The sequence below is a fragment of the Cottoperca gobio genome, chromosome 9 (genome assembly GCF_900634415.1).
Source record: "Cottoperca gobio chromosome 9, fCotGob3.1, whole genome shotgun sequence".
In the NCBI taxonomy this organism is placed as follows: Eukaryota; Metazoa; Chordata; class Actinopteri; order Perciformes; family Bovichtidae; genus Cottoperca; species Cottoperca gobio.
Genome location: NC_041363.1, coordinates 5,687,133 through 5,713,110, shown reverse-complemented (window position 1 = coordinate 5,713,110; position 25,978 = coordinate 5,687,133). Strand labels below are relative to the sequence as shown.

General features: G+C 41.1%; 2 protein-coding genes across 2 annotated transcripts; one reads left to right on the top strand and one right to left on the bottom strand.

The window, feature by feature from the left end:
* The first annotated feature begins 454 nt into the window (after nt 1-454).
* Nucleotides 455-11,036, top strand: LOC115013606 (histone-lysine N-methyltransferase SETD1B-A-like). Its single transcript, XM_029440034.1, has 18 exons — nt 455-550; nt 779-931; nt 1,633-1,737; nt 1,834-2,104; nt 2,205-2,317; nt 2,546-3,595; nt 3,989-4,714; nt 4,828-4,944; nt 5,020-5,098; nt 5,180-5,388; nt 5,673-5,796; nt 5,885-6,256; nt 6,729-7,730; nt 8,233-8,399; nt 8,475-8,600; nt 9,226-9,345; nt 9,566-9,703; nt 10,381-11,036. Exons 1-18 carry the CDS (start codon nt 455-457, stop codon nt 10,552-10,554), a joined length of 5,142 nt encoding a protein of 1,713 aa, XP_029295894.1. The 3' UTR covers nt 10,555-11,036.
* A 159-nt stretch (nt 11,037-11,195) lies between these two features.
* Nucleotides 11,196-16,619, bottom strand: LOC115014148 (4-hydroxyphenylpyruvate dioxygenase-like). Its single transcript, XM_029440827.1, is given in 15 exon segments — nt 11,196-11,475; nt 11,590-11,706; nt 11,901-12,023; nt 12,117-12,188; nt 12,273-12,435; nt 14,044-14,121; nt 14,201-14,208; nt 14,210-14,305; nt 14,388-14,477; nt 14,560-14,642; nt 15,101-15,143; nt 15,301-15,405; nt 15,631-15,693; nt 15,936-15,962; nt 16,310-16,619. Coding segments are annotated over 15 exon segments (1,182 nt in total). The 5' UTR covers nt 16,313-16,619; the 3' UTR covers nt 11,196-11,364.
* Between the last annotated feature and the right edge of the window lie 9,359 nt (nt 16,620-25,978).

The following is a 25,978-nucleotide window of genomic DNA, read 5'->3' as shown; positions in this document are numbered from 1 at the left end:
ATTTATTTCATTTTCATATTATGCTTGATTATATTCATACTCATCTATGTTTATGTTCCAAATATACTGTCTTTTATTTCCTTCTCATTTTCATTCAAAATGCTAACACATTTATATTATTTACATGATTACATTTATGTGTACATGCCATGCATATTTCCAAATTAACCTGCACATTTGTTTACTTTTTCTTTATTAATTACACTTTTTAAATGTATATAGTCATCTATTTATTCATCCCTTTTATGCCATTTGTCATAATTCAAACATGTTCTAATGTGATAATAATATACACGTGCATGATTTTCTATATATAACTTTTTATTTATCAACAAACGACTGTATTATAAAGGTGCTTACAAACACCTGTTACCTGTTACACCTTTTCTCCTTCAACTTGTTGTGTTCTTCCGCCTCACCAAAGGATCTATATTCCGCCTCTGTCTCCTGGCGGATGGATCGATTGTCCACCTGGACAACGAACTGTAAAAACAACCGAAAATCGCGGCAGGTCTTCCACAATGTTGCTCCACCAAAGGACACAACCTTGGTAGTTAGAGGTAAGCGACATAAAACTTCAAACATAATATGAGAACTTTAAGTATTTGTGCATGTTTCATGTTATTTCTTTAGAGAAGGATAACGTTACAGGTGATGCTCTCCATCACCTGTTGGGGCGTGTTAACCTGCAGTGGCGGACTAATGTGAGCTAGCTAACGACAGCTATGTTTATTGTGCTGTAAATGACACCACAATGTGTGTTTTATTGCATTTACAGGTTTTGACTAATGTAATGGAAAGCGAAAAACAAACTACTGAGAGAGAGACACCGCCTCAGCACTGGAGAAGTTGCAAGTTGATTATTGACCCTGCATTGACAAAAGGACTGTACAAAGTGTACCGCTATGATGGACACCTGTTCAACATCCCCGTGAGTTTATTGTCTGTCTATCATAGATAACTTCTCAACATCCTGCTCTAATATTGCACCAAACATATGTTTTCTATTATATGGTGTATTTTCCTGTTTTAAAAACCTTTTATGATCCTAGAAAATACAGTAAATTAAGCAACTGACAGTATATAAAACCATTATTATTAGCTTTAACTCAGGTGGTTATAATATTTAAATGCGTCTTGCATCAATAACAATTAGGGCTGTTGACCAACAACTAATCGATTAGTGGATTTAATCGACAGATCTGTAAAACTGAGTTTCTACACAAAGAATGATGAAAAAGTTCCACTTTAAATTGTGTTTTTTTGCTCATAAATTTCTTGTAAACAAGTTTAAAATATATATATTTAGTCGATAAATCCTTTCTTATCGACTAAAGAAATCTTAGTTGACTATGAGCAATAAGACAGAGGGAGCAGCTATAATAATGGAAATAATAATTAAATAGTATAATATATAAATAATTAACACACAGAGCCCATTTTGGCAGCTAAAGAGTAAATTACTTTTATATTTTAAGTACATTTTGCAGATAATATTTAAATACATTTACTGGGAATGCAGGATTTTGACTTGTATTTTGTTTTATTTGTGGTTTTGCTACTTATTTAAATAAACTATCAGAACACTTCTTCCCCCCTGATTCTAATGATGGCTGTTGTTTACCTCAACAGGTTGAGGATTTAGGCCTGTTCCCTGTGGAGACAGTCAGAGATCCCCGTGTCTGCCGCCTGTGGAGCAGATGCAACAAGACTGACCTTTTGATTTCTAAATTTAAGGTCATCTTTATAGCCACTATAATAATAACAATACTAATAATGAATAATAATAATAATAATAGTTGTTGTTGTTGTTGTTTACCTGTGTGCTTTCAGGTTGATGAATGGTATGTTGGGCCCGTTCCTCCCAAAGAAGTAACAATCTCCAGGTTGAATGACAACGTGAGGGAGACGTTCTTGACTGATATGTGCAATAAATATGGTAACATTGAAGAAGTGGAAATATTGTACAATCCTAAGAGCAAGAAGCATTTAGGGATTGCAAAGGTCGTCTTCGACACAGTGAAGGCCGCAAATGACGCTGTGCAGCACCTCCATCAGACGTCAGTGATGGGAAACGTTATTCATGTGGAAATTGATCCTAAAGGTAACACCGATGCTAGGAATACCTCACTGTTTTATGCATTGAAAGTATAAATGTTAACCGTGTGTGTGTTGATTACTTGTAACATGCAACCTTTCCTCAGGTGAAAACAGGGCGCGATATCTCCAGCTGCTCTTACGTGGCCTTTATACTCCTTGGACGCTGCCAGTGGGCAGCAATGAGCCAGCTATTCAAAGCTTAATCGACAGTTTGCTGGTAAACATTTTAACGCTGCTTACTGACTGATTGACTGATTTCTTAATTTCCGTGACATGCACACAGCGGTGCCCAACCCTCATATGTTTACAACATACAAAAACAAACTAAATATTCTGCATTCTGCACAACTCTTATATAATATTTATAAACCAGCTGTTAATGAATATATTTTTAAGGATAATATTTCTCAAATGCTGTTTTCTCCATGTGATCCATCTCTTATAGGGCAGCGCAGCCACGCAACGACAGCTAAGCATCTCCAGCCCCACCAGCATCGCCACACCCCTCTCTCTGGACACAGCCTACTCCAGTATTTGGCAGGATACACCTTGCAGCTTTGGGCTTACACCACGCTCTCAGGGAACCCCCCGTACTCCTTGCTTATCTGCGACTCCTCTCTCGCAGGACTCTTGCTACTCCAGTCTTCAGGCGACTCCGGTCCTCCAGGGGGAGCCCTCCACCTACAGTGTTCACACACCTTTAAGACGTGAGCTCTGCCATCGAAAGCCTGCGAGGTATCACAGAGGATCCAACGAAGTCGCAGATGTCAACTTCATTTTTAAGCATTACCAACCACAGCCTCCTCTTTGTACCCCAACACAAACTAGCAGCCAGCAGCCTGCACTGTGGGGTCACAGTGCACCATCCTCTACTCACACTATTACAGAGCCTTCCTTTAACCTCGCGTCCCCCAGTCAGGAGTCCAGAGACGTTGTCATCGCTGCCTCTAAGGCTTTACATAGAAACAGTAACTCTTTCAGCATCCTGGGGATTCATTTCACAGCTGACCGGCAGACAGCAGCATCCTCCCCACCTGATCACCATGCATGCATAACAGACTTATCTCCATCTTCTGGTAACTGTTCTAGCAGCCCCAAGCCCGAGGTAGAGAGTTTGGACTCCCGCATTGAAAGTTTGCTGATAAACAGCCGGAGTATCGACCCGTCATACTTAGATAGAAAGACTTTAGAGGTCGATGTTCACTGTCAAGACAGCCCAACCTCACCTTGCTCCGCTAACGCCTCCCCTTTCTCAGACGACTCACTTCCAACTTCTTGTTGTGACTTCACAACGAGCCACCAGCGCTCCTACAATGATCCGGTGGATGTCAGTTCAACGTCGCTCGTTGACAATGAAGAGGATGAAACCACTCAAGCTGTTTTGTTTCTAACGAGAAACTCCCAGCCTCCATCTGACTCCGCACATTTTCAACAAAGGGCTCACGTAAACAACGACGAAGAGGCAGAAAGGTTCCACTCGTTCTCACGTCCAAAGGTAAATCCTGATCTCTACGCACATATGAACGTATCCCGATGATCCTGAGCCCAAATGATTGCGATTCACAATATTACGGCACTAAACTGGGATCAATTTGTTTTTGTGAATAACAAACAATCAAATAATCTTTAATATATAAATCACAAGGTCGCCCTGCATTAATTAAGGATAAATAAACATTCTGTGAGTGTTCTTTATTACATGATATTTTCCACTTCTCTAGCATGATAGCGATCTAGATATTCACGATTACACTGATAATTAAATTTCACCACAATCAGCTTATTTTGAGTGTTTTTCATCCATATCTGCGATAAGATCCTATATCGTCCCATCCATAATGCCATAATGACAATAAAAGTTATATGTATTGTTTTGTGTCTTACTCAGGAGCAACATGCAGCAAATGAGGATAAAGAGAACTCAAACAACAGACCGTCCAAAGCTTCGACACCCACAAAACAGATGTTCTCTCTCCCTCAGCCTCCGTCCTTTTCTCTCAATAGCACCACTCAACTCCCTCCCTCCAGAGCTCCTCCTGCCATTAAATCTGGCTGCACCCATCCACCAGTCACCCCTTTCCCTTTCCCCATTCCTCCTTTCCCCCCATCTATTCCAGCTGTCCCACATCGCCTGCCAAATGGCACCATCCCCATCCCACCTCCAGGTTGGATCCCACCTCCGCGCTATCACCGCGGCATCTCCTTTCCTCCTCCCGCTTTTCCACCTCCCTCTTCTATTCCTCCCCCACCAACTTTTCTTGGACCCCCTCCATCTTTGATGGTGCCACCTTCTGTGCACAGGTACCACTCACCCATGCCGCCTGCAGGCCCTTTGGATAAGGGGAATCCTGCAAGGCATGGCGCCGCACCTTTACCTTTTTCCCGACCACCATGGCCCGCTCCACCTTTTCCCAGGTTTAACCCCTTTGTGCCACCACCGGATTACCTGCTTGTGCGGGAAAACCCTCATAAGGTCACAGTGGAAAAGGTTTTAGAAGTCATCATGGATGAACTGAGGTCAATCATTAAGAAGGACATTACACGTAGAATGATCGAAGGGGTCGCTTTCAAGGCATTTGAGGACTGGTGGGACTGTCAAGAGAAGAAAACAAAGGTAAGTTATTTACCTCCTTTGTTATCTCATGAAGTAATCAATGCATGAAGGAATACATGTCTGTGTCCTTTTGGAGCCATAAGGTTCATTCTTATTGTTGTTTTATTCACAAGATACAAGTTCCTCCTTTGAAAAGTGGAGCAGCAAGTGTTGAAGAGAGGAGCAAACTAACAAATCCCCTCCGTCACGTCGGTGCCCAGAGCAAAAAACCTCCACTGCCGTCCTTCAAGGTTTGCTTACTGTAATCATGTGACCTCTGAGTGATGCATAACTTCATGGAATAAAATAATTGTTTTGCTGTGCAGGTAAAAAGGAAAAGAGCCGATGATACTGCCACATCAGAAGAGGCAGAACATGTGTTGTGTTGTACTCAGGAAAGCTCTGGTCAGTGTTTATTTATTTATTTACTACATATAAGAGTGAAGACTGGAGCGTAATCATCCGTGTGTTGCTCCTTCCATGTAGATGTGAAACAGGGGGATGACGAAGGGAGTTTTGCATCTGCCAAACGCAGACGAAGACCACATGAGCTTGACAGTGATGATGATGATGATGATGATGATGATGATGATGATGATGAAGGGAATGACGAAGATAACACACTTCAAGATGAGGAAACAACATCAAATAAAATGGAGGATGTTGTGATCGTTGATGATGATTCTCAAATCCTGGTAAATAGTTTGCTTGAAAAGTAATAGTAAAATAAGTTCAGATTCAGTGCTTTGTTTTCAGTTTTTAACTATAAAACTTTGCTTTTAAATGAATTAAGTCATGTCTTTAAATAAAAGTCTTACATGTGTTTCCATAAGCAGCTGTTAATCGGCTGCGATGGGTTTCAAAAAGTAGATTTTCCGTATAAAACTTTTCCAGAATGTATACAAAGTATTATTGTGTTAAACTGTTTGAAAGTGGGACACTCTTAAAACTGCATAATATAACGTTTCCTCTTAATTAGAGTGTCAGAGATGATTATGAAGATGGTTATCATCCTGAGGAAGGAAAGGAGTTGGCCCACAAACACACAGGAGAAGATGCTGTCATCTTCCAAACTAGTGATGCAGTGCAGCGCCGGGACAGCGGTACGTTAAAAGGTCACACAGTTGCAACATTGAGCTCTTGTGAATTATGAAATACAGGAGTAAATATGTTTATTTCTTTCATTTATAGAGGCTTTTACAGACGGCAGCTCCTCAGAGGAAAGTGAGCACTCGTCAGACTTCGACTCCTCTGACTCGTGCTCCTCAGAGAGCTTCGAGGACTCGTCCTACTCTGACCTCAGTCCGGATGATGAAGACATGGAGGAGGACGGCGACAGGAGTGAGGAGTGTATATTTATATCGTCGGATGAGGAGTCGATGGAGCATGAGCTCCCCGTCACCCCCTCAGCCCCGCTGACCCCTGGTGCTCAGCTGGAGCTGTGTCTGCAGGACTGGTCAGATCCATGTCATAGGGAGGAAACTGAGGAGAACCAAATGATGGAGCTCCAAACCAGCGAAACCCTGGACCATCTACTGCCCCCGTCACCTATAGGACTTCCAGGTTGTCCAGCATGATGTATAGCAGTAGATGGAATTAGTTTATAGCAGAGGTTTTCTAAGTCTGAGACTGTGGGCTTCTCTCAGACAACGCTTGGAGAAACTCTTTGTTTACTTGCTTAGTTTCGCTCAATTCCCTGGATGCCTATGGGATCATGATCATGTTATTTGTTCCCATAGACACTCAACAATTGAGCAAGACTACAGCGGCGACGCTAAGCTGCTCTGTGAGGCTGTACTTAGGCACAGGGGCTGTAAATACTAACATCAGCCATGCTAACATGCTCACAAATATAATATATAATGTTTATTTTTGCGTGTAAGCATGCTCACATCTGAGCAAAGGATCAAGTCATCCCCTGTGGACCATGACTGTGTGTACACAGTTTCATTGTGTGAACAATGCAACAAATGTATTGATAGAAAATCGTGATGAAAAAATGAATTGGTAACATTTTCTTGTTATTCTTGTGCAGCATCGGAGCCGCACTTTGATGGAGAGACGGAGCGCTCTGAATGGACAGAAGAGTCACTCGGGAACGTAGAAAACCTGAGGCCTCTCACTCCTACCGGCTGCTTGCTGGACAGTGACCCCGACCTTCTGATGAGAAGCAAACCCACATCCCCCGCTGTGGAGGAGCGACCACAAACACCAGGCAGGGGGATAGTGGCTGAACTGGCGAGTGAGGACTCAGCTGAGGAAGTCCTCTCTTCAACAGGCACCAGGCTCGTTCTTGCTCCACAGGCTTCGTACCCATCATACCAGGATATGCCCAAGACTCCTGGTCGGGAGGATAGACGTGGGTGGACTCAGTGCAGCTCTGGGAGAGCTCCAGTAACACCAGGCAGAGAGACGACCACATCCGAAGGTAGCACAGGGATGTGCCCACCTCCTTTGCCATGCCTGTCGAGCAATCCATACATCACAGCCCCAAAGACTCCTGGAAGAGACATCATCCTCCCCCGAAGAGCCATAGTCCACAGGAGGAAAACGGTGACGACTTTACAGCCGATGATATATGATTCTCTCGGAGGCTCGCCCGTCTCAGTGTCCTCACCATGCAGCCTCTCTGAGTCTTCATCTGACTCTGCCGATGGGAAGGGCTTGTGGATCAGTTCAGGTGTGAGAATGAAGCCCTTGCAGGGACTGGAGAATATGCCTGGGCTTCTGAATGAGGAGAACATGAGAGAGACAGAGAAATCCTTATTAAGGAGAAAACAGTGGAGGAGGCGAAAGAGGAGGTGGAGAATCCATCATTGGCGAAGATCACTGAAAAGATTCTCTGGTTCTCTCCCTTCTCACAGTCCTCCTCACAGGAGGCGTTCACTCTGTGAGGAGAGGAGGATACTTCATAGTGTTTGGAAGGAGGGCCTGGATGAAGAAGATGCAAAGCTGCTGCAGTGTACATATGAAAGGCTGCAAGTGCGGGATAATGGTTTTGGGTGGATCAGTGACACCCTGTGGACACCTCACCCTCATATCCTTTCTAACCGTGTTTCATGTTCATATTGAATTAGATCAGAGGGAGTTTACGGAACGTCTACAACTAATAATCAGTCAGTAAATAGTGAAAAATGTCCATCCTGGTTCCTCTGAAAGTGTTGTTTTTGAACAAATATGGATTAAAGCAGAATATTTAGTTTAATAAAATAGATGTTGTGCAGCCACCACTCGAATCTAATTCTACAAACAGTACAATACTAATAATATATGTGCAGCCTAATCTTTATCTTCAACAGTGCAGAAATACCAGCTTTAAACGGAATGAATAGGCATGAAGCTTTCAAAGCTTTCAAAGCATTTAACGTTATGAATATTCGATGTTGTTGTTGTTACGTATCAACTGTATAGGACTGTTGCAGATTCCTTGAAAGGTTTGCTTTTGAAACACAGAAATAATGAATTCAGAAAACATTATTTCCTTGATGCACAGTATCGTTAATCATATTCCGTGCTCGACATCCTTAACTACTGCTCACTGACTGAAGTCCCCACAGAGAAGAGTGAGGAACACCAATCCTGGCAGCCACATCACAGGACCGGCTCTGCTCGCAGTGAAGGATTCTACAAAATCAGCAGGAAAGATAAAATGAAATACCTCAACAACACAAAGCTGGCCACCGAGCTTCCGTCTACAAGTACTCAGGTATGAGGGGAAACTGTGATTATTACAGTGCCCAGTTTATTCCTTTCAGTGCTTAATGTCAACATGTTTCAACAGGGGAAGTGCATCCCAGCCCAGCAACCGACCTCCCTGCGTGCTGGATCTGACTTCAGGTCTGAGCAGCGACGCCTGCTGTCTTCATTCAGCTGTGACAGTGACCTGCTCAAGTTCAACCAGCTGAAGGTAAGTCAAACACTCAACTGGAAAGAAGTCCTAACCGCCTTCTCTATTCATCTGAATAGATCATAACAACATGAGAAATGTCACATGAATACCACTAAATAAGGTCAATTTACCCAAAGGACACACACACACACACACACACACACACACACACACACACACACACACACACACACACACACACATTCATATACTGGTTATGCTTGATGATATTAGCTGATTTAGTTTGTTTATATATATATATATATATATATATATATATATATATATATATATATATATATAAATACTGCACAATCATTTTCATTTCTGATTTCTCCAAAACAAAAGACCATTTTGTTTAGTTTTTACCTTGTAACTGAATTTATATAAATATATTCTTTTACCTGTTTCACAATTTCTTTGCGGGTTACCCAGTCGGTACCCGACCCGGTGCAGGACTAGGGATGAGTGTGATCTGTTAGTTTGATTCAAAACACTGAAAAGGCTGCAAGTGAGTCATCCGAGGTAGAACACAGTCATTTGAATGATAACCCCGAAAGCAGTAAAGTGTCATGTAAGTATCTGCAGCAGTTGGAGCCTGTGTTAACAAACACGTGTTTCATTTTGTCATGATTTATATCAGTTCCGAAAGAAGAGGATTTGTTTCAGCCGGAGTCACATTCATGAGTGGGGCCTGTTTGCAATGGAGCCAATAGCAGCAGATGAGATGGTGATCGAGTACGTGGGCCAAATCATCAGACAGGTACGACAAACTCAAACTAATGACTAATGCACCTGGGAACAAATGTCACGAGCTTTTGAGCAAGCCGCTTTTCCCCTGTTAGTTTCCCCTGAATCGGCCCAGTGGCCCACCCCCCCCCCCGGGACACGCTGGTTATTCTGGGTACTTTCCAGGAGTGTGAGTAGTGACAGTGATAAACAACGCTCGCATGAATAGTCACATCTGTTGTTTGTTTCCTTAGGTCATCGCTGACATGAGGGAGCAGAGATACGAGGAGGAGGGCATTGGAAGCAGCTATTTGTTCCGGGTTGATCAGGACACCATCATTGATGCGACTAGATATGGGAACTTAGCCAGGTTTATCAACCACAGCTGCAATGTGAGTGAGAGCGGGAAGTGTAGCTGGAGATTAAAGAGATTCACAAGGTTTCTGCTGGCTCCTTAAAAAGTCTTAAATCCCATTGTCTGAAATGTAGGCCTAAAAGTGTCTTGAATATGATTTTATAGCTCTATTTGTATGCATATAGCTCTACTTGTGTGCATATAGCTCTACTTGTATGCATATAGCTCTACTTGTATGCATATAGCTCTACTTGTATGCATATAGCTCTACTTGTATGCATATAGCTCTACTTGTATGCATATAGCTCTACTTGTATGCATATAGCTCTACTTGTATGCATATAGCTCTACTTGTATGCATATAGCTCTACTTGTATGCATATAGCTCTACTTGTATGCATATAGCTCTACTTGTATGCATATAGCTCTACTTGTATGCTTCACTTTGCTTGGGAAGTGCAGCTTCAACCAGACGTGGATGGAGAATACGATGTTTAATACTTGGCTGCAGCCAAATCAATAAATTCATGTAATTGTCTGATTTATTTTCATTCATACTCATTTTCCTTCCTTCTTCTGCCCGTACGAGTGCAAAATACAAATTGGTATTACAATTTCATTCTATGTTGTCTTAAAAAAAAGTCTTAAATTTAACGTGTGATACTATTTGTTTAATACGATGCTTAATGCAAAACAACCTTCTTTGTCTTGCAGCCAAACTGTTACGCAAAGATCGTCACTGTGGACTCCCAGAAGAAGATAGTGATATACTCCCGGCAGCCGATACGCATCAATGAAGAGATCACGTACGACTACAAGTTTCCTATTGAGGAAACAAAGATTCCTTGTTTGTGTGGAGCAGATAGTTGCAGAGGCACTTTGAACTAATCTCTTAATGAAGTGTCCGGATTTATGTCAAGAGCCAAAGTTGCCTGATGTACTGTACAATATAAACACTGAAGACTTTTTAATCCTGTTTGGAGGCCATGCAGGAGCTCATGAAAGCACTGCAGACGAGTGGAGGTGCAGCACTTAGGAACGGGACAGAGCACTTTACTTTATCTGGCATACAGTGACACTGTGCCACCTGCAAGCACCTGATAACCACTGTTAAACTAAATCCTCATTGTCCAGTAAAACATCACAAAACACCACATTTAGTTGTACATTTTATGAGCACATGGCAGCCACCGGTACACACATTGCAATTGTTGTCTCGTCCCACGTGGAGGGAAGAGCAGACGCTCCAAATATCGTGCAAAGAGCATCTGTGACAAGGAAATGTCTGTTGACCTTATTGTCCAAACGATAACAAACGTGTATAGTTAAATGTTTTCGTTTATGAAAGCGTAAATGGTGTTTTGCTTGAGTCAAGCTTAATAATATTGGTTTCCGTGTTAACATTTTCTAAAAAGATGATGATAAAGTTGTGATAAGATGATCATACAATCAAGAGATGATAATGAAGTTCTTATTGACACTTATAACATACATGTTACATTGTAATAAAACATGCAAATCACACAAAACAATAAAGAAAAACAACTTTAATTAACATGTTTCTTTGTATTGTATATCTCATAATAGAGAAACATTATTAGTATAATACTCTTGAGAAGTAATCAACAGAAAGTGTCCTTTCATAGTTAATAGTTATTGAGACTTTACAGAACTTTCTAGCAACTAATAGAACGAGCATCATATGTTCTTTGAAACGCCATTTGGTGTCAAGACAGTTAGATTTCCTCGAGCATGCTGGTCCGCTTCGATGGCTTCAAAGAGAGACTTGAAGTTTCCTGCACCAAAGCCCTGTGGAAAAATCATTTAAGTTATTGATCTGGTAGCGAAGTTTAACACACAGTGTCAGAACATTTCCCACAATCCTCTTCCGGAATATAATCGTCTATCCAGTGGCGCCCTCACCTGGTGGTTTTGTCTCTGAATGACTTCCAAGAACACCGTGGGGCGATCCTGAACAGGCTTGGTGAAGATCTGGAGTAAGTAGCCGTTGTCGTCGAAGTCCACCAAGATCTTCAGCTCCTGGATGTGAGTGAGATCACAACATAACATTTGTCAATCGTAGCAGGGAATCTATTGAAATGATGAGGTAACTAGATATAGACATAGACGTTAGGGATGTCCATCATGTCAGATACTAATACAGCAATGGATCCCTAAAAGATGTAACCATTACTTTTACTAAACATAATAACATGAGGTTCATGAATCCTGACCTGCAGAACATCCAGATCCTCTGAGATTTTGACCTTTGAGTGTTTCAAGTTCTCCCTCAGCTGCTTGTAGTAGGTGTCTGGCACACACATGAACTCCATCCCACGCTCCTTTAGGTTACGAATCTGCAAATTAAAAAAGGCATTTCATCAAAAATGTTATTGTTGCTGCTTTTGGGATGCATGCACATACAAAGCTAAAGAGTCGTGCACACTTACTGCAGTGATGATGTCTGATGTGTTCATGGCTATATGCTGCACTCCAGCACCTCCATAGTACTCCACATACTCCTGTGAGGGGAGATGTGGGGAAAGGATACATGTTATTGTTATTCAAGTAAATGTTTCTACTCCAGATGTTTGTGAAGAACATGCCTGTATTTGAGACTTTCTCTTCCCCATGGCGGGCTCGTTGATGGGCATCTTCACGGTCTCCTCGTAGTTGGCCACAACAATGGAGCGCAGGGCGCTGAACTCGGTCTGGAGCTGCTTGTCATCCACTGACCAGAAGCGGTGAAAGAGAAGGTTCCTTTGATACCTGTTGGATCACGGACCAGAGGTCAAGAGCTGCAGGGGCGTACATTCAAACATCATGCTCTCCTGAACTCTTGTTGTGTTAACATACCCCGTGTTGAATCATTTGAGCCAACACAAACTGTATTTTAATTGTTTACATGCCCAGAACTGATGGACCTCAGAGCTGGGTAGAAATACAACAGTGTAGAAATACTCTGTTACAAGTAAAAGCCCAAACTTCACTTAAATAAAAGTACAAAAGCATTAGCATCAAAAAATACTTAAAGTACCAAACATAAAGTATTCATTCTGCGCAACATTCATTGTGCAGAATGAATACTTTCTGCACTTTATGAACATCAAGAATTATAATTCAATAATATAAGGCTTAAATGATTGAATTATAATGATTGATGCATTAATGTAATTATCACTTTAATGTTACAGCTGGTAAAAGAGGAGCTCATTTTAATTACTTTATATAGCGCTGTGTTGCTTTTACTCAGGGATCGATAAAGTTTATCCTAATCTATAATATATAAAGATAAATGATTTGATTATGTTTTGTGTTATTAACCAGAATCTTCAAAGTAAAATGATCAAATAAATGTAAAAAGTACAATATTTGCCTCACTTGTAGTGGAGTAGAAGTATAAAGTAGCATAACATGGAAATACTTAAGTAAAGTACAAGTACCTCAACATTGTACGTAAGTATTGCACTTGAGTAAATGTACTTAGTCACTGTTTTCCACTGATGCTACTGTCGTCTCATGACAGCGTCCTGCTAATCATGAACGAAGTGACGCTTTGAGTTATGAGCCGGCTCCATGTGGTTCTTCACATCTTGAAACCTCCCGCCTGTGTCACACCCCTCTCCCCAGGGTCAACCAATGAGCTCGGTGATTTAGAGAACAACCTTGCCCCCGCCCTTTCATGCTCTGTGTGAGGGGGTACAAAAACAAGATCCAGATGTGGAGAGCAACTGGAGAAAACGCAAAGTCATGCTGACGACAGACTTCTGCCAAAAAAAGGCGAGTTATGTAAGAGTCCTCCTCCTCTCATCCACAGCAGGTATGTTGTTATCACATGTGCCGCACTGCATGCTTCTAAACCTTTAACAGATTACTGAACACCTGCAGGAGCCCAACATCTTTGGGGGCCTCCTGTTTGAAGTTACTTCTAGCATCTTATTTGTCACAAATAGATATATAATGAGCAAAACGAGACACAAAACAACCACAAAGAGACGCAAAATGACCTCAAAGAGACGTGAAAAGTCTACATATAGGCAAAACGGCGACGAAAAGAGGGAAAAGGGACGAGAAACAACCAAAAACAGAAGCAAAACGACCTACAAAGAGTTGCAAAACAAACAAAAATAGAGATAGAAAAGACAAATACGAGGCACAAAACATCCACAAACAAACCCCACAAAGACTCTGTGGCTCTTGTGCATAGACAAGTCCACTATACGTATTGATAACCCTGCAGGGGAAGTGTCCAGTGTAAAAGATGTAAGTAGAGACAAGCAAATGATATTAAAAAGAAGAGCGGTGGGGTCCTTTACATGTCTGCGCCATGAGGCCCGTGATCTAAACTCTCCACAAGGAAATAGTTGAGTCCATTACCAATCCACCACTGGGACCATCTCATCATCCGGTTGGTTTCCCACAACGTGATCAATGAAGTTCAGTTTTCCACTTGGTCTGCATGGAAGAAAGGAAGCATGAAGTTAATGTTGACTGTATCGTCTTATAAACGCCGTGGTGACTTGTGCACGCTCACAGTTTAGGCTAGTGAAGGGTCCTTGAACAGAGGGGGCTCGAAGCCTGGCAGAAACAACCCGCTGTATCCGCTCCTCTCCACAAATGTATGCGTGGTGTCACCATACTGCAGCAAACAAAAAGGACAGTTTCAACTTATTTCATAACGTGCATAATGGAAATAGAGACTAAAACACTTTGTGACTTACCGTTTGAAGCACGGCCAGCCGGACCTTTCCGTACTTATCCTCCAGGGTGCAGGGCTCCTTCACGATCACTGCACCTCGCTCTCTGGCTTTCTGTGAAGGAGGATACGCACGTTAAGTGGAAATAAGAAAGTGAATAGTGTGTTAGAAAATAGCAGAGTACCTGTAGAGTTACCTGCACGAGGAAGTCACAGTTCTGCACTGTAAATGCAATATCCTTCACTCCATCCCCATGTTTGACTAAATGTTCTCCCATCTCTGAGAACAGATGAGAACAATGTATTTAGCCACACACAACCATTGTGTTAATATTATTATGCATCTTCAACTCTTTAAGCGTCTAAAAACCATGATTTAAATGTACTTTTGTACCTGTTATTAATTGACTATATGTTGTGTGTATGTCAGGATACATCAGGAAACGTTTTGCATCATTCCTTTAAGGGTATAACAATAAAGTGAGGGATAAAACCATGACATGTATGTGCAATTAATACAAATCCAGTGTCCTGTTTCCCTATTGTGATGTGTATAATGTGTTTTTGCAACGGCTTAAAAATCATTTTCCTCGTAACTGCCAGATAATTTGTTGATGAAAAAATCCCAAACTTACAAATTAGAGTCATGTGTTTGTATTAAGTTTGTACTATTAATGGTGACATGTGACATTTATCACAAACACAAGTAGCTACTTCAGTTCTGACGCAGTGCTGTACCTTTGTTTCCAGGGTTGAGGGCAGATGAGAACACATAGACGATCTGTGAAGAACACAATGAAAACATTAACTCCTCCTACCTGGATCATTTCATTTGACCATTTGAGTCCAATAACTGTTTATTGACACTACAATACATCTCACGCTTCTAGTCTCGGGGATGTTGTGTGCTGCACTCTCAGGCTCTGCAGATTCTTTACCTTGCCTTGTTTGACTGCATGAGACACCACATCACGACTGCCTGTCTCCAAACCCTGGTAAGCCAGAAGCTCAAACCCCAGCTTGTTACAGTAATATGATGCAGCCTGTTGAAGACAACGAGTGTTACTTGTTACAGTTTACAGCAAACATGATTGCAACAGACTTTAAATGATGTGATAGCGCCATCTCCTGGTGGCCGGCGAGGCTTGACTGTGCTGAGGGAAATTGAGTATGTGGTCTTAGTATGCTGTTTCCCCTCCACCCCTCTGGAGAACCAATAGCATTGCTGAATATATAGATTTGTTTTAACCAAAACAAAAAACGTTTACCTGTTTTGCATTTCCAACCCAGAAGGTGAGGTGATCAAAGCAGAGGAAGCTGCCCTGCTCGTGCTAAAGACAAGAACAATCTGATTGTAAAATCGTTCAAACACACAGAGCCTGTAATATTGACATGGGGGAGAAACAAATAGATGGAAGTGAAACACACATTTAAAGGGAAAGGCAATGTATTGCAACATTACCACACACAACACATGTTGGATTAAAAGCCAGATAGCTGTTAGTGTCTATCTGCTTGATTTGGGCAACATTGCTCAACAGCCTTTGTTCAGCAGTATAAGTAGCTTTCTTACCTTCTCGCCTTTATCTGTGTATGTCGTCTGTAATCACAAAAGCACATCATTCATACACAAGTTATTACATGACAGCAGAAAGAAACAGCCATGCTGATTGACACATGGTATTTCCGTGCAAACTCTATAATAACAATACACTTTATTTATAGAGCACTTTTCAAAACAAAGTTACAAAATGCTTTACGTGATAAAATAACTGACAAACAATTATACAATTTACAACAGTTTCAAAATTTTACAACATTGAACAAAGAGGAAAAAGTACAAACGTGAAGTAAAACAATTGAAGTATTTACTAATATTTACTCTTTATCGGAGGGAATAATAGAGAGAAGTCATCTGAAATGATTCAACAGGGAAAGGTAACTCACCATCTTGCTCCTGGTGACCTGAACCAGCTGTTTACAATGAACCTCTGAGTTTAAAAGCTGAGAAGGACGTTTCTAGATCCACTCCCACCGGTGAGGAGGAGGAGGAGGAGGAGGAGGAGGAAGAGGAGGAGGAGGAGGACGAGTAACTTTTTCTGTTATTCAATGATTTCTTGGGATGTGAATACACCCCAGGTCTGATTTGACATTATTAGCACTTCATTTACTGCCAATTTGACGCTCACAAATGATGTCACATCAAGAAATATTATATAATATTTGTATTACTTGGAGTACATTTTATTTTGCTAATCAAATCTTTATGCATCCTAAATACAAAACATTTTACGCAAAAAAAGAAGAAGAAGAAGAAGAAGAAGAAGAAGAAGAAGAAGAAGAAGAAGAAGAAGAAGAAGAAGCAGAAGAAGAAGAAGCAGAAGAAGAAGAAGAAGAAGAAGAAGAAGAAGAAGAAGAAGAAGCAGAAGAAGAAGAAGCAGAAGAAGAAGAAGAAGAAGAAGAAGAAGAAGAAGAAGAAGGCCATATGTTAGTGTTTAGTGGCGAGAGGAGGTTCACTCATGCAGGACTCTCATTGGCTCACTGGGGTTGAGTGTAATGAACTCCTGAACATGCCTCCATCCCAACAATCCACCTCCACATATAGTATTCTGACAATAAAGATTATTCTAGTAAAAAGAGTTACAGAAGAGGATGCAAAGCCGCCGTGTGATATCTTTGTTTAAAATGCGATACATCGAAGATTCGTTAGTAGTGGTTGTTTTTTGGGACACAATAATAATAATGGGAAATAATGGGTTTCAGATGGTGCCAAAGTGCAGCTGACGGGGTTACCCTGTGCACACAAAGAGCACGAGACAATGGCACAGTGTCAGGAAAATGTACAGACTGTATCAAGTTATCGTATTACATAAGAGAACAACATACATGTTGCATTTTAACTTGAAAACTAGACACTTTGTACGTTTTGTACAGAAGCTGCATTAAATAAAAGTGCAGCGTTACAGCCTGAGAACCACATGCAGTGACGTGTAGCTGTGTTGGGGCTCAGCAGGTCGGGGGGGGGAGGGGCCTTCCACCTGAATGTTAAGCACCACCTATTCTTTTTCTCTCAATCTCAACACCACACAATAAATCCCTCTTTACTTATTTTGCAATAATGATGACACATTTCCAATATGACGATACAGTACATCTCTTTATGTATTATAGAAGAAGGTAACAGTGTGTGATCTTATTAATCAACTTCTGCATATTAAGAAAATCAACATAACTACATAATCATACTCTAGGTTTATTGCTAAGTAAAATAGTTGTTGCTTTGGTATATTGGTGCATAACATAGTAAGACAGTACAGTAAACTGTAAACCTTTGCCTGGATACATATGGAGGCAAATCCTCCATAGAAAACATGTTGATTCACAGCCTTACTACGGTAATACATAATTGTTTGTGTTACAGCTCCACAGTCCAGTAACAGCTCTCTAATGAGAGCCCGCCCCTCGATGCTCCAGCACGTCTGTCCCTGAAGATCTTTGTTTTTCATGGTGTTACCAGGAGGTTCAGTTGTCATGCAGTACACACGCAGACAGAAGAAGACAACATGCTGGATTAAATAATATCAGCTGCTTTATATACCTACAGCTTTTTCCTTTAATACTGTGATGTGGGAGTTGTTGCTTGTTGTTAAGTTACAGATGTTCCAGGCTTTCAGTGCACTTTTTTTTGATAGATTTGACGTTTGAACTGGTTTAACTTGCATTGTTGTCATCTCACCACTAGAGCTGCAACGACTAGTTGACCGAATTAGTTGATCGACAGAAACATTTCACCGTTTTCATAATCAATTTAAATTGTTAAAGTAATTTTTAAAGCAAAAATGCCATTTTCAGCCCCTCAAATATAGAAATTTTAATTTTCTCTGTTTTATATCATATTAAATTGAATGTCTTTTGGTTTTGGACTGACATTTTTAATTTAAAGACATGACCTTTGAGAAGCTGGGATAAACTTTTACATAGATTCTTCACTATTTTCTATTACTTCCATTAATAAATAATGCAAATGTATGTGTAGTCGCAGCCCTACTCACCACAATGTTTTAAAACCTTATCTCATACATCATGCTGCATTACACTGGACTGTAAATCCCCTGGTATTCAGTCTCTCTGAAGACAAACACCTTAGTGAATCAGCTCCTTCCCATGCCAGCACTCCTCACATCATAGTAGTAGCTCAGTCCAAGGGTGCAAAACGACTGTCGACACAAGGATGTCTGAAACAAATCCACAAATACTATTGAATGGTAAACACCAGGTACAACAGCAGGACGACGCTGCTGCTGCTGCAGGAGGAGGGCGAGTCTCCGCTGCCGGTCTGGATGAGGAAGGTTCGGAGGACAGCGTTGCTGCAGAAAAGGAGACACACGCGAGGGTGCAGTCTGTCTTCCAACAGGTACGTAACCAGATCAGATCACAAGTGGGTATGAAGGCCCCAAAGAGCAGCATCCTGCAGCTGGTGCAGCAAGTGATAGACAGAGGAACAGAGAGTGCACAGGTGAACAGTGAACCCGAGGACAACGATGTCAGCAGTGAGCAGAAGAAACAAGCAGAGATGCAGACGGATGAGAGCAAAGATGAGATGGATCCAAAGAAGGAGGAGCTGTGTGCAATTTTTGAGAAAAAGCTTGAGGCTAGTAAAAAGGTCTTAAAGGATGAAGTTGAAGTGCAGATTTGTCAGGCGCGTAAAGAAATGCAGACATACACCGACCAGGCTCTGAAAGAGTTGGAGTGTAAGATGCAGAGCTGCTGGCAATCACACAATCTCCAACATGCCAAAGAGCAGCAAGAGAGCAAAGGTCCAGACAGGAAACAGAAGCTTTCAGCAGCTCCTTCTCTGGCGTCCAGAAGAGGAAGAGTCCTGACTCGGACCATGACCACCATCATCCCTAAGACGTGTCCCTCCGTCATCATTGGCCCACGCGCCAAATCAGAGACACTGGTCTCCTCGAAGTGGGAAAGCTCTCGACTCCTTCTGAGAGATCCAGTGCTCTCCCTATCAGGGAACAAGCCTTGCCAGAGCCACAAGCCGCTGCCCCCAGTGTGCCCACCCCTGCATCAGCACAAATGGCCAGTCCGGCCTAAAACTAAAATCGGGAAACTGACTGAACTTGTTGAGAGACAAAGGAAGTCTTGATTGTTTGTCTTTCCTGATAAAGGTCAACATTGTCACATTTATGAATGAAACCTCTGTTATTGCTTCTTACCTTTGACCTATGACCTTTACTGCACCTGCTACCTGCTGCCGTCCAGTAGAGCTGCAACGATGAGTCCATCCATTAAAAGAAAATCTATTTTAAAGCTATCTTGTAATTCTTCACACAAAATGCTGTTTTCAGCTTCTCAAATCTTGAGATTTATTTATATCATATTAAACCAATTGGATTTGGATTTTTAACTAACAAAACAAAACATTTAAAGACTTTGGACTTTGAGGAACTGGGATGAACATTTTTCACAATATTCTGACATTTTATACCAAACGATTAATTGAGAAAATAACGGGAAGATTAATCGGTAATAAAAAAATAATCCTCAGTTGCAGCACTACTGTCTGGTTTATGATTTGCTGAGAGGGTGCTGTTACCACGGCAACACTTCCAGCCGTATAACCAACTTTATGTGATAAGAAGTCAGTTTGGAAATTGCAATTATAATTGTCAAACATAATAAAGCATCTTGTGAAAGTTTGAAAAGAGATTTCCTATTCACTTCAATACAGTCAATGCATGTCTGTGCCATTATTTAGCCCTTTAAACAAGGAGGAGTTTAGTTGGGGGGGGTCAGCAAACACAGTCTCTTGGTATAAAATCCAGGCTCTGTAAATCCTTTTAGACTAGGACTGAAAGATATTGCTTAAATGTGTTGAACTGGCCAGTTAAAACTTTGATAATGACAATAATTCACTGTGTGACCTGTCACTTCACGCCTTGAGGACTTTGGTAATTGTACAATGTGACCAGCAGGTGGCAGCAGTTCACTTACATCGACTCACATGAATCCCATCGAGAGTTTTGAAACTTCTGCGTCACCTTCCTTGCAGAGAGTGATGCAGCAGTTTTATAACTGAAGGACTGTTGTAGCTGCAGTGGAGCGACATGCACATGCAACTATTCTTTTAATTAATGTTTTATCATTTAAAAAGTAGAAACGTATCTATGAACCTGAATAATTGAGCAAAAATATTAAAATTGTGATGGGACAGTGAAGAGTAAACACAAATGAAGTCACCAATTTGGAGTGAGAGACCAGCTGGAAGGTGGAGTAACCTCCTCCCTCACTAAGTTCTGCAGTCTGCTGCTGCTCCCCAGTGGCCAAACAGCAGAGGACTGTTGATGTGCGGCTCAGCTCCCAGGACTCAAGACGTGTAAGTTTGAAGAAATGAAGGCATGCAAAGTGTGCAAAACCATGTAACTCTATTTTAACTTTAATGTGACGTCTTAATGAAAGAATCAAGATTTAAATGACACATTTCTTTTGCCTTTTGTTGAGTATTTGCTCACCATGATGCTGATTCTGAAGGGTCCTTGGTATTGCATGAATGCACCCTGACCAACACAAAGCTCACCACTTCATAAAGACAGAATTTTAGATGTTTTGATAGATTTTTTTAGCTTCTGATGAGCGACAAAAAAAAAGGTTAAAGAGGTAAAATACAGATAATGCTTTCTCACTGTTTATGAGCCGTATAGGTGTAACTTGTGCAGGAGAGGTGATCTGTCGTTCACCTCTGATAATTACTGGTGGAGCACCTGAGTGCTTCCAGCAGCTGAACTGGCACCGGGCTCAGCCAGTGACAGGAGATGCATTTAGCCCTGCAGCAGCCACAGGAGCAGTGTGCCTCGAGGCAGACCCTCCACAATGGACGGGATAGAGAAGGATGTGAAGAGGATCTTTGTGTCTTAGAGGACGATGGTGGTGGGCCCTGAGCAACCATATCCGGAGGGGACGAGAGCCCAGCACATTCAGGTCTGGCCAAGCCGCGCTGTCCTCGGAAGCAGCATCTCTCGCCTAACGATATCCACCAGCAGCAGGGCTCATTACTATGCAGCACGCAGCCCGCTCATGTGTTTCCCTACATAGATGGATAAATATATATAAAGATACATCTATCTATCTATCTATCTATCTATCTATCTATCTATCTATCTATCTATCTATCTATCTATCTATCTATCTATCTATCTATCTATCTATCTATCTATCTATCTATCTATCTATCTATAGATATAGATAGATAGATAGATAGATAGATAGATAGATAGATAGATAGATAGATAGATAGATAGATAGATAGATAGATAGATAGATAGATAGATAGATAGATAGATAGATAGATAGATAGATGGATGGATGGATGGATGGATATATATATATATATATATATATATATAATATAAGAGATAGATGGATAGATAGATAGATAGATAGATAGATAGATAGATAGATAGATAGATAGATAGATAGATAGATAGATAGATAGATGGATGGATGGATGGATGGATATATATATATATATATATATATATATATATATATATATATATATATATATAAATATAAGAGATAGATGGATAGATAGATAGATGAATACACACAAACACACACACAGAAGGCCACATATATGATACTCTATGATACCCGTCGACCAATGAAAAAGAATTGATTCACAATGGGACATTGTTTTGTACTTACAATATAAATAATGTGCCAGAGTGCATAAAACAATCTTCAAAATAGACTAATAGAGCTTGTTTATAGGGAAGAGGTTTCAGTTATGTTTAAAGTGGCAATAGACGTATCATTATGAACTATATGTTGATACACATGTAATGGCTGTAGAATAAGCCTCAACTTCTGTCTGCACTCTCCCTTTCACAATAAAAGCCCGAGACATATACACTACATCATTACATACATCACCAGAGAGCGTTTTGCTAAGAGGAAACTCAACAACATACCTACAGCAGCTACACCAGGCCGCAGAACAACCAGAGTAACACTAACTGTGGAAGCTCTACCTGGGAAAGAGCCCCGTTGACGAAGGAAAGAAGACAGAGAGATAAAAAAGAAGTGCTCTCTACGAAACTACCTACTAATTATCAATTCTACCGTGTGTTTTAATCTGCCTTTATCCGAGCCCAGAGATCAGGGTTTCTAGTTCTTTAGGGTTCTTACGGTTGATTCTGGCTTTGGACAGCAGACAGGCTGCTTCCTGTAGCCATGTTGCTCACGACATATCAAAGTGGCCCCGGGACAAAGCCAGTTAAGTATCCCCTATGTTCTGTATATCCTCTTATATATTTTCCCAGCTGACTGAAATCCTCTCTGCCTCCCAATCACATCTAGTTAGTGGCGTAACGGGTGGAGTGGACATGACCCTGGACACCAGTGAATAACAATGAGAGGGAGGCGACGTGGGGGAGATCCATTTGAAAGCCTGATTTCCTAATCGCCTGTCGAAACGTGCCAAAAGATAACAGCATTACCATGAAAACACTGATCTCATGTAAATGCTGTATTTCTTCCAGGCCGTTGTTCTCAGGGTCTGGACAATTACAACGAGAGGCCACTTCCAGGTTAAACTAGACGGATTACTGAGACAAGCTGATTTCAATAGTGATTCTTGAGCAGACGTGGGAGCAATTTACTGCCATCATGGGAGAGAAGTCAAGGACTGCAGTGTCTGAGTGTGTATTGGCCACTTTTGTGCGGCATGATTAGACGTGTAATGCTCCATTATTTGTGAGACTTTATTGATAACATTTGTGGTGATTTTCCAAGGTCTGTGTAATGCCATTGATCGCTATCAGACTCAAGCAAAGGTGAAGGGAGAAGAAAGGATTCAACTTTACTTGTTTTTATTTACTTCCAGGAGCATAAACTGCAAAAGATCACGAGGTGAGCTGTGTGGAAGGGTGGGAAACCAAAAGCAGAGTCAGAAATCCTTTATTAGTCCCACAGCGGGGAGATTTAAGCCTCACCGTCATCTTTGGATAATGAACATTTCATTGAGCAGGAAGTGGCTTCATTGAAAGGATGCCAGAACTTGGGAGGGGCGACATCAGTGAGACAAGACTGAAAGAAAGAAACGATGCATATTCAAAGTTTTGATACGGATAACAGTATCAACACTTTGAATATGCATCGTTTCTTTAGTAGAAGCGACAAGAAAGCAGTTTATAATATTTCCAAAGTGTCAAATATCAAACTGTTTTCATGCCTTTAACACAAAGTTAACAAATGATAATAATCCAACGTCGTGGCATGTTTGAGTCCCAATAAAGTTTATCTTTATATGTATATATTTATTTATATTAGTTGTGACTGACAGTTGAAAACAGAAACACGCGACAACCCAAACGGCCGTTACATTTTGATTTAAATGCTGCCAAACTCTCATTGACGTGTGGACATATGTGACATCACCGATCTCCTAATGAGCCCCGCCCACCACAAACCAGTGAGAGAAGCACTGAATCCCCCCCCCCCCCCCCCCCCCCACAGAAAATAAATAACATTCTCAAGATAACCAAAACTGTTCTAACTCTGGCAGAACATTGTGTTCATGGACGACTCCCATTACTTATTGTAAGAAGCTTATTGAGAAAATCATAATTATGACAATAATCATATTATAAAGCATTTTATAATGACTTATAAGGTCAAGTATCATAATACTTCACTCACCGACCTTTTGCTTCTGCCAGTGGATCGTAGTGTGTTATAATTCCCACAGTTGTAACAGATTATAACTTAATAATTAATTAATATTTACAAAGTGATTATAAGTCGAATGAGCGTCGAGTGGAAGCTTTCAGTAAAGTAAAAATGTATTTTACAATGTTTTGCGTGTTGTTCTTGCACAGATTTAAAGATGTTACTTTACTTAAAGCAAACAAAGAGCACTTAGAGTAACTTATAATCACATTACACCCCCTCCCCCCCCCCCCTCCAAGTACTCCTTCCTGGTTCTTTGTGCTCCAGATTCACAGGTAAGACAAACATGCAGGCAGGGTGAGGGACTCCTGAAGGTCCTTTTGATCTTTCAGACAAAGGTTTCGGGTGGATAATAAGTGAAGCTCTCACCCCTTTGACCCCCCGCAAACCACCCCGCCCCCCCCTCCTAAAACAACTAATGGATTGATTGTATGGAGAGATACTTTCCTTAACTGCGTCTTTTGTGAAACGTTTCCCCATGTCAATTATGTTTGTTTTGGGAGTGATTACAGGAATGGGGAGCTGATCGCGTGCGTGTGCGTGTGCATGTGTGTGTGTGTGTGTGTGTGTGTGTGTGTGTGTGGGTGTATGTGTGTGTGTGTGTGTGTGTGTGTGTGTGTGTGTGTGTGTGTGTTATGGTCTGGCAACAGGTGGACGAATGCTACAGAGAAAGTAGGGTTAGCGTTGACAGCCCATGGAATGTGTCAGATCTCTGTTTACATGTGCATATGAACACACACACACACACACACACACACACACACACACACACACACACACACACACACACACACACTGCAGAGTGCATTTGTTGCTGCTTGGGTGGGATGGAACAGCAGGGAGATCTGAGGAGAAGCGAGCAGTTGTGTTTTGGTTCAGATGGCCCGTTCGGGTGTGGCAGCTCACACTGACGACAACACTCGGAGCGAGCACCTGTGTCTGCTGCTTTAAAGTGTTTCACTCAGACGGGAGATGCAGAGTGGCGGTGCGACCAGTGAGATTCTATATTTGACTTATTATCAACGATTCTAAAGCCACAGTTGGGTTGATCCAAAACACATTCAGCAAATAAATGAGGACGTACATGAAGCATGTGACCTGAACATCCGCTTCACACAGAGCTGAACCTTCTTCACATTAATACACCGAAACGTTTCTACGTTGTTCTTCACCGTTTGAGCTTCTTTTAATTACATCATCTTGCTGCCCTTCTTCTTCTGCAATGGTATAATGGTTTTACTGCTGCTCATCTGGATGAACCAACTCCTAATTATTGCATAACAGGTAGAGAATAAAAAGAAGCTTTGTTTTTGTTGATTGATTGTTAAAGTTTGCGATACATTTCAATAGAAACCTGGCTACTGGTGGACATGCCCCTTTATCACCGTGAACATGGGCACTACACTATAGTTTCAACTGTTGACATCTACAAAAATGTATCCTTCAAGTTGGAAGGGATCTTTAGATGTGACAGGAAGTCCATAAAATATGACCCTTAGTTTAATTTCTTTTATTTAAATTGTGAATACACTTCATGTATGTGATGAAATGATCTGTACAATGTGTAGTATGTCATATCTTTGAAGAACAGGAAGCAACTTTTGCTCAAAACAACTTAAACAAGCACAGTTTTATTTTATTTAATCCTTTACATATACAGTTTAAGGAAAGACTTGCGGACAGATAATTCACAGACATATTCAAAATGTGCGAAAAGCAATTACAAGTTTGGTTGCAAATACAGTACAACCTTTTCAAACCAATTCCAAAACAAAGTTGTACAGCTAACAAAATAAAGTGTTCAACTCCTAATGAGGAAAATAATACTGATTTTAAGGGTTGACATGGTTCCCTCTAAGAATACTTTAAAAGAACTGT